Genomic DNA, 7853 nt, shown 5'->3' with positions numbered 1-7853 from the left:
GCTCACACGCGATCTGGGGACCCTCGGCGGTGAACGCTCACACGGGGCCTGTCCAGCGCCCACCATGTCTGTGGGAGCCTGTGTCTGCCGCGCACCCCCACAGCCTCTGAACACCACAGGCGCACATGGGGCTACATCTGCTTTTTATTGGCCACGTGTCTAGCCACCAGCCTCAGGGCACACCTGGCAAGGGGCAGGCTTGGGCAGGCTGCCTTGCTGAGTGGGCAGTGATGGGGTGGTGGCTGCTGGGTGTCGCCCTGCAGCCCCTCAGGTGGGACCCGTATTGCCCCCAGGGCTCACCCACCCTGTACAGCTGGCACTGGGAGGGGTTTTCTGTTGATGTGTGGCCAACTCTCAGCTGCAGGGCATTGGCCTGGCAGTGGCAGCAAAGGCAGATCCCCTTCCCCCAACTTTAGGGGCTGGACATGCTGGGATGGGGCCAGACCCCACGGGAAGGGACCCTAGCCTGCCATGGCACCACCTGCCAGCCTGCCCCTGCCCAGGGCCCCCAACTCGGCCACCTCTGAGCCTTAAAGATTCACAAAACATCGCGTTTTGATTAAACCCCACTGGGCTGTAGGGCAGGCAGGGCTTTGGTGGGCACTGGTGGGATGCAGCCCCCGCACTGGCCCTGGGCAGGCTGCACCGGGCGCATGCGGGTGTGGGCCAGGGTCGCCTTTAGGAAGCAAGTGGGAGGCTGGCGCGTGCAGGCGGTGCAGGAGGGCACCAGGCCTGGTGGGACACCGGTACCTGTCGGGGTCCCAGCCACAACAGCCCAAGAAGGCTCCAGGAGGGCCCCGGCTGGGTAAGGCACGGCGTTTGGTTTCCGGGGCCCAGTCCCAGCCCGGCCCCAGAAGAGCCTCTCTCAGCAGAATGGCAGCATGTCCAGCGGCCTGGCCAGGGCTCTCTCACTTGGCCTTGGGCCTGGGCCTGAGCCCTATAAGGAGAGAGGAGAAATGACATTATTAGGAGCAGCTCTGCTGGGTATAACACCAGGTGCCCGCTTCTGGGTCCTCAGGTCCCTGAACCCTTCATCACCACTGTCCAACGGGTTGTGCCATGCATCTCAGGTCCACTCTGACCCCAGGCTTTTTCTCTGGAGCAGCACAACTTTTCTGAGTGGAAGGTGCCGGGACAGCCTGGCCAGGCTGGGTTTTGGCAAGGTGTGGCACCCTAAGCCTGTTTCCTTTCTGCTGAGATGAGGAGTCTCAGTGGCCTGTCCCTCCATCCCATGTCTCAGACCCAGGCTGCAGACTGTCTATGCTCATTAATCTTCACTGCCACCACCTGGAGCCCTCCATGGCCTTCACATTGGGCCCTGGGCCCCACACAAGGACCCCAGCCGTGCTTTCTCCAGTGGGCTGCTGAGGGCGCTCAGCCCTGCCCCCACAGCTCCCGCCACCCAGATGGCCCCACAGTTGGCCCCACAGGTCTCCTGCCCGCAACACCCTCTTCATTTTCTGGTCCAGGGGCCCTCGCTTTGCCCTTGTCTGACTGCCCACCCCCACTGCCACCCCAGTGCCAGGTGGTGTCCTGGCTTCCCAGTGGGACAAGGCAGGTGGGGTTTGGGAAACACTGCTCTAAAGAGATGGAGCAAGAAACCAAAAACTATCCAAAACGATCCCTCAAAGAGGGATTTCGACATCATCCCCCACTCAGGGAACCCAGAGAAATGGCCAAGACCAAGGCCTAGGAAGGGGTGGGGAGTCAGCAAGCCCAGGGTGAGCTGGGAGCAGGGGCTTGTGCCAAAGATGGGAAGTGCACAGGGGCTGTGGGTCAAGGGCCCCCGCTGGTCCCCATCAAATGCATGGCAGTGACAGTGATGGATTACTGCACATTCAAAACTCACAGAAGGGCAGGGGAGAGGGCAACACTCGGAGGAGGCGCCGCGAACACAGAATCGGGCTGCAGCGGTTTGTTCCATGGGTCACCGCAGGGGCTTACTGAGCACAGAGAGCGTGGTGCTCACGGTGGGAGGTTCAGAAACCACCCCCGCCGGGTGCAGTGGCTCACGCCTGTAATCCAAGCACTTTGGAGGCCAAGGCGGGCGGATCACCTGAGGTCGGGAGTTCAAGACCAGCCTGACCAACATGGGGAAACCCGTCTTATGAAACAATAAAAAAGTCAGAGAAACCACCCCCGTAGCCGCGGTCAGCGCTGCTGCCATGAATGGTCCCACCCGGCTGCGGGGGACATGGCATCCCTTGGGGTAGAACTCCTGCCCCAGAACTCAACCTGCTCCAACGTGGGGGGAGCAATCAGGCAAACCCAAAGTGAAGGTGCCTTCCAGAATCTCAATGTCATACGAGACAAAAAGGGGCAGGAATGTTCTAGAACAAAAAAGACTGAAGCGATATGACAACCAAACGCAGCATGTGATTCTAGATAGTATCACATTTGCAAAAAACAACAAAGCAACAACTAGAAAAGGAATTATTGGGACAACTGGCACATCCGCACTGGGATGAATCTTAGAGGCACGTGGATGTGAAGCGCCGTTGGAGCCCGCCCTGCCCGGTGGGACCAGGGAGGATGCTGAACTCCCAGGAGGTGTCTGTGGGCCAGTTTAGGGGTCCAGTGCTGGGATGTTTGTAAGGGGACTCTCAAATGGCTCAGTTGGAGGAGGGCAATGTGGCAAAATGGTCACAGTTTTGGTATTTTTGGCAAATGTTTGCAATTTTGGGGAGAAGGTATTAGTCATTCTGATCTCTATGCAATTTCCTGTGGTGTTGAAGATTTTCTAAATAAAAAGTTGGGGGCCCAGTGCAGTGGTTCATGCCTGTAATCCCGCAGTTTGGGAAGCTGAGGCGGGTGGATCACCTGAGGTCAGGAGTTTGAGACCAGCCTGGCCAACATGAGGAAACCCTGTCGTTACTAAAAATATAAAAAAATTAGCCAGGCGTGGTGGTACAATCCTGTAGTCCCAGCTACTCGGGGGGCTCGGAAACAAGAATTACTTGAACCCAGAAGGTGGAGGTTGCAGTGAGCTGAGATTGTACCACTGCACTCCAGCCTGGATGACAGAGTGAGACTGTCTCAAAAAAAAAAAAATAGAAGCCAGGCGTGGTGGCTCACACCTGTAATCCCAGCACTTTGGGAGGCCGAGGTGGGCGGATCACCTGAGCTTAGGAGTTTGAGACCATCTTGACCAACATGGTAACCCAGTGTCTACTCAAAATTAAAAAAAAAAAAAAATTTAGCTGGGCATGGTGGCACATGCCTGTAGTCCCAGCTACTCAGGAGGCTGAGGCAGGAGAATCACTTGAACTGCGGAGGTGGAGGTTGCAGTGAGCCAAGATCATGCCACTGTAGCCTGGGCGACAGATTGTGAGATGCTGTCTCAAAAAATAAAATAAAAATAAAAAGTTAGGGAGAAAAGGGCAGGATTCCTTCCTCCTGCCCTCAGCTGCCTTCGTGGCAGGAGCTGGGGCGGGTGGACACCAAGCACGTGCAGCAGGTCCGGGAGGGAACCGGGTGGAGTGTGGAGCCGGCGCTGGGCATGTCCACTTTTCACTGAAGCACTCACACGTGGCTGTTGGCCCCAGGCCCGCATGCTCCCCTGCTCCTTGCACCCAGGGCCAGCAAGTCCAAGTTCCAGCCTCTAAGGGAGATGCCAGCACCTTTCTAAAAAATACATGTGGGTGTTTCACACCAGAGGGCCACACTTGGAAGATGACCCCGGAAGCAAAAGCGGGAACCCAGGGTGCAGGCTGTGCCCCTACAAGGACAAATGTCCAGAGAAGCTTCTCTGGACTCATGATGGCACCAGCAGACCTCAGGTGTGCACCTTGAGTCTAGCCCCAGCTCCAGCCCTGGCATATCCGCAGGGCACGGACACTGGGCTCTCTCTGAGCCAGGCTGGAGGTGCTGGAGGCCCCACGACCTGGGCTCACAGAGCTCACAATTGGCCGGGCTGGACCTTCCGGTTCTCTGCTCTGGTTCCTCCTCCGCCCAGCACAGACCGTCTCTCTAGCTGAATGCATCGGCCTCTCCAGCCCTGTGGATGGTGGCTGGCTGACCTTTGGCGGGGGCCCTCCCAGAAGACGCAGGGTGTGCTGGGAGTCAGCTGCATTCCACAGTCCCACCCATGGCCTCAGGGTAGGAGGACACCTCCGTCCGACAGGAGTGGGTGCAGTGTGCTTGTCCCTGGCAGTGTCTACTCCTGGGACCCTCCCTGTCTCCTCACAGACTGCTGGGGACATGCCCCAGGAGGCCCCACCCCACTGACACACTCAGAGTGAACCCCGACAGACAGCAGGAAAGCCAAAGGGTTACTGGCGCTGCGGTTAGGGCCAGGACACCAGACAAGAGCCACCTCAGCCTGTCCTGCCAGCCAGGAGGTCCTACCCTTGCCCTGGGGCCTCCGGATCCTGCTCGCTGAGGGAGCTGGCTGGCCCTGCCACCCGCCCTCTCGGGGCCCACATGCCCAGAGCCAGCGCTGACGTTGCCTCTTGCTCAGGGGAGACACTGGGTGGCAGGTGACCTACAGAGAGGGAGGCGACAGAAGGGGGAGCCCACCACAAGCGGCGCGGGAGAGGCGAGGCCACACCAGGCGGTGGGAGAGAAGCCAGGTTAGTGTCCGGGAGGCTTCGGGCAGCAAGCTCCGCCCCTGCCCTGCAGCTGCTGTTAGCCCGGAGCGCGGTGGCGGACACCTACCTTAGTTGATCACACACAGTCTTTCGGTTTTATTAGCACCAGAATCAGGGGCAACCTCTGCTTTCAAATAAAAGAAATGCACTCAACGGCTGATCTCACAGGAGCAACCCTGGCTCGGAGCGGGTGGGCTGGTGGGGCCGGGCTAGGCACGCCAACACCCTCTGAGGGCGGCCCGGTTCTCTGGCTGCTGACACTCATGGCAGCCGCTTGCTCGGGACTGGTGCCCTGTGCCCGGTGTCCGCCCCTACTCCCTAATGGAGGTGGCGCAAAGGTGGGTTGGCAAACAGCCGCACAGGGTCTCAGCAGCCCTAAAACTGCCCTCCAGGAAGCCTGCCACCTCCTCTCACACGCCGCACCCAAGTCACCTCTCCTGGGTGCAGCTGGAGGCTGCGGTGCCCAGTGGGGAAGGGGAAGGACCGGCTGGGCGCCAGCGTCCTGGTGTGGGACGGTGCCCGGGGCCCCTCCCTGAGTTACCTTCCTGGCTCCTTGAGGGACGCTTCTTCCTTCGCTTGCCGGTCCCCTTTGAGGCCCGGCCCCGGGACCTGGGGAGTGTGCTGGACCCCGAGGAGTCGGTCACCGCATCCTCGGAGAAGGACCTGTCTAGGGATGTGTCCAGCGCGGACTCTGGGGCTGTGTCCTCCTCGTCCTCATCCCTGTCTCCGCCCGGGCCTGCCGTAGGGGGTCTGACAGTGTCCTCCCGCCCCTGGCTCGTGCTGCCGGCCTCAGCCTGAAGGACGCCCAGCAACGCAGTGGGATCCTCGGCATCCTGGCTTGAACTTCCGGCCGCCGGGGGCTGGCCGCTGGAGAACTTGAGGGGCTTCAGGGCCTGAGCATCTCCCAGAGTCACCGGCCAGGCCCCCTCTGAGGGCTGGGGGCACTGGGTGTCCTCGGTGGTTAGGTCCTCACTGGCATCCACGTACCAGGAAGAACGCCTCTCCAGGGGCCGGGGACCACCCTCCCCCGACTGCTCCAGGGTGGGCTGAGGACAGTGGGTCCCGGCGTCCACAAGGTCCCAGGCCCGGGACTTGTTGGCCGCTGCAGCATCAACGCTGGGCTCAGAGGTGGGGCAGCACGTGCCATCCACAGGGTCTCCTGCAGGGTCGCCAGTGGCCACTATGGCTGGAGGGACATGCCAGTGAAGGGCAGGCACCCTGCTCCCGAGCCGGCCCAAGCGCAGCCTCCTCCATCCTGCTGTCTACCTGCACACCCAGCAAAGCCTCCTCCCCAGGAAGCCTCCTGTGATGCCTCAAAGCAGAACCCGGCCTCAGTGTCCCTGGTCTGTCTACACTGTGGCAGGGCAGGGGACACTGGGCCATGCTATCCCCAGCACCCCGAGCCAGCCACCCCAGGAATGGGGCCCTCCCACCAGGGCCTTGCAGCCTGCCTTTCCTGCCCTCTCTGAGCCCAGGGGCAATGGTCAGTGGGCCTGACCTCATCTCTTAGGACCTGCAGGCTGGGCCACTGCTTCAGCACCGGGGCAGGGCCCGTGGTTACGGTGGAGAGCTGGAGTGAGCCGAGGGAGGATGAGGGCTGAGCGGCCACCTGCCCCCTCAGCTGTCCCCAGTCTTAGGAGCCTCCAGGGCGGCCCGGGGAGAGGAGAGGGCTTTCCAGTAAAGTCTGGAGGAGGGCTTCCTGGAGAAGGGCTTTCTGGAGGAGGGCAGGGACAGTGGCAAGGGGACCATAAGGAGGGAGTGGGAGAGGGTCTTACCAGGCTCTGTGGCCCTTGGGGGATCCACGGAGGCCGCCTTGTTGCCCCCCTCAGTGTCCCCGCGGCCCCGGGCCGTCTTCCGCAGCTGGAAGCCCTTCCTGATGTCAGCCAGCAGGGCGTCAATGACACACACCTCCTCCTGCTTCCTGGGCCCCTTCCTGACTGAGGAGTGTGGGACACTCAGGGAGCAGCATGGGAAACTGGAGCCCACCTGAAGGGTTGGGGGTGGTGTGGGGAGGGAGGCTAGGGCACAGACAAGGACCCCAGAGCTGCCCGCTCCCCGCCCGGCCAGTGGCCCGGCCTCACCAGGTTTCCCGTCCTCTCCCAGGGGCCGCCGCGCCTCCTCTTCCACCAGCTGCCGCTTCCTCCTCTCTGCCTTGGCCGCCTGCTCCTTCCGGTCCTTGTTCTCCTAAACCAGCAGATGCGGCCCCGTCACCCCAGCAAGGCATCCCTCAGGGGCTCCGTGGGCCTGTGTGTCCCCCTCCCTGAGCTGCGGCAGGGCAGGGCCCACGTGGCCGTGTCCACCTGACGAAGGGTGCCTCTGCCCGTCCTGCCGGAGGAAGGCCAGGGCCTCAGGACCCCACTGTAGCCAGACTGGCTGTGCCGTGCGGGGCTGCCCCACCTTCAGGGCGCGGAGGAAGAGTTCCCGGAAGGCCTTCATGGTGCTGAATGTGTCCTCCAGAGACAGCTGCTGGGTGTCCTCACACAGGTAGTCAGCCAGCTCCCGCTGCTTCTGCTCGATGGCCTCAAACAGCTCGTCCAGTGCCCGGAAGGCCGAGATGCTGGTCTGGGAGCAAGGGCATGTGACAGCCTCGTGAGAGCCGTGCCGGCACCAGCTGGGGCGAGGCCCTGAGCTGTGGGAGGGTGTCGGCCGCAGGGACAGGCCCTGAGGACAGTGGTCTCTGAGAAGGAGCAGGGGCCTGTACCCTGACCGTGCACAGCTGGGAACCTCGGCCCCCAGGATCCACCCTGGAGCCAGATCACACGGCTGCTCACCCGCCCCGCTCTTTCTACGAGGGCTTCGGCTCCTGCCAGCCCCAGCCCAGGTGCCCACTTGCCTGGAGGCGCTGGGTGTACTGCTCCTGGACCTCGGTCGCCGAGGCAGACACCTTCCGCTCCGTCTCCAGAAGCTTCTTCAGGTTGGAGCTGGCCTCTGAGTGGATGATCTCCAGGTTGATCCTGAAAGGTGAGGAGGGCCGGGCAGAGACAGCAACAGCTGATGTCCAGCCTCACTGGGACAGGGGAGCCCCTACCCTGCATGACCCCCATGCCCCACTGTGCACACTGCAGGCTGCACTCTGAGCCCCTCCCCCTCCCGTGCGGTGCCACCTGCAGCTCTCTGAGCATCTGGGAGGGGACCCGAATGCTCAGCCTGTCCCACTTGCCTGGCTCTCCCCAAGGCTGGGCAGCTCCTGAGCCAGAGAACCTTCCAGGGCAGGTGGAGCCCGGGAAGCACCCTGTGCTGGGGGCCCGGGCTGTGCAGTGGGGG

The 7853-nt window shown here is 62.1% G+C and overlaps 1 protein-coding gene across 4 annotated transcripts in view; it reads right to left on the bottom strand.

Annotated features, from left to right (window-relative positions):
• Nucleotides 1-126: 126 nt before the first annotated feature.
• INF2 (inverted formin 2) overlaps nucleotides 127-7853 on the bottom strand; it is a 29916-nt gene continuing 22189 nt past the window's right edge. For 2 of the 4 annotated variants that reach the window (XM_017505395.2, XM_037730232.1), the window contains exons 17-23: nucleotides 7423-7543; nucleotides 6987-7151; nucleotides 6671-6773; nucleotides 6365-6526; nucleotides 5131-5775; nucleotides 4657-4713; nucleotides 127-937 (exon numbers count right to left, since the gene is read on the bottom strand). In XM_017505395.2, coding sequence (XP_017360884.1) covers nucleotides 4658-4713; nucleotides 5131-5775; nucleotides 6365-6526; nucleotides 6671-6773; nucleotides 6987-7151; nucleotides 7423-7543 — 1252 coding nt within the window. In that variant the 3' untranslated portion in view covers nucleotides 127-937; nucleotide 4657. The remainder of the gene's footprint in view (nucleotides 938-4656; nucleotides 4714-5130; nucleotides 5776-6364; nucleotides 6527-6670; nucleotides 6774-6986; nucleotides 7152-7422; nucleotides 7544-7853) is intronic. The other 2 variants (XM_037730234.1, XM_037730233.1) reach the window with 2 other exon arrangements.

Source organism: Cebus imitator, unplaced genomic scaffold (genome assembly GCF_001604975.1).
Source record: "Cebus imitator isolate Cc_AM_T3 unplaced genomic scaffold, Cebus_imitator-1.0 Scaffold338, whole genome shotgun sequence".
Taxonomy (NCBI): Eukaryota; Metazoa; Chordata; class Mammalia; order Primates; family Cebidae; genus Cebus; species Cebus imitator.
Note: the sequence above shows the minus strand (reverse complement) of the source record. Positions and strands in the feature narration are given on the sequence as shown.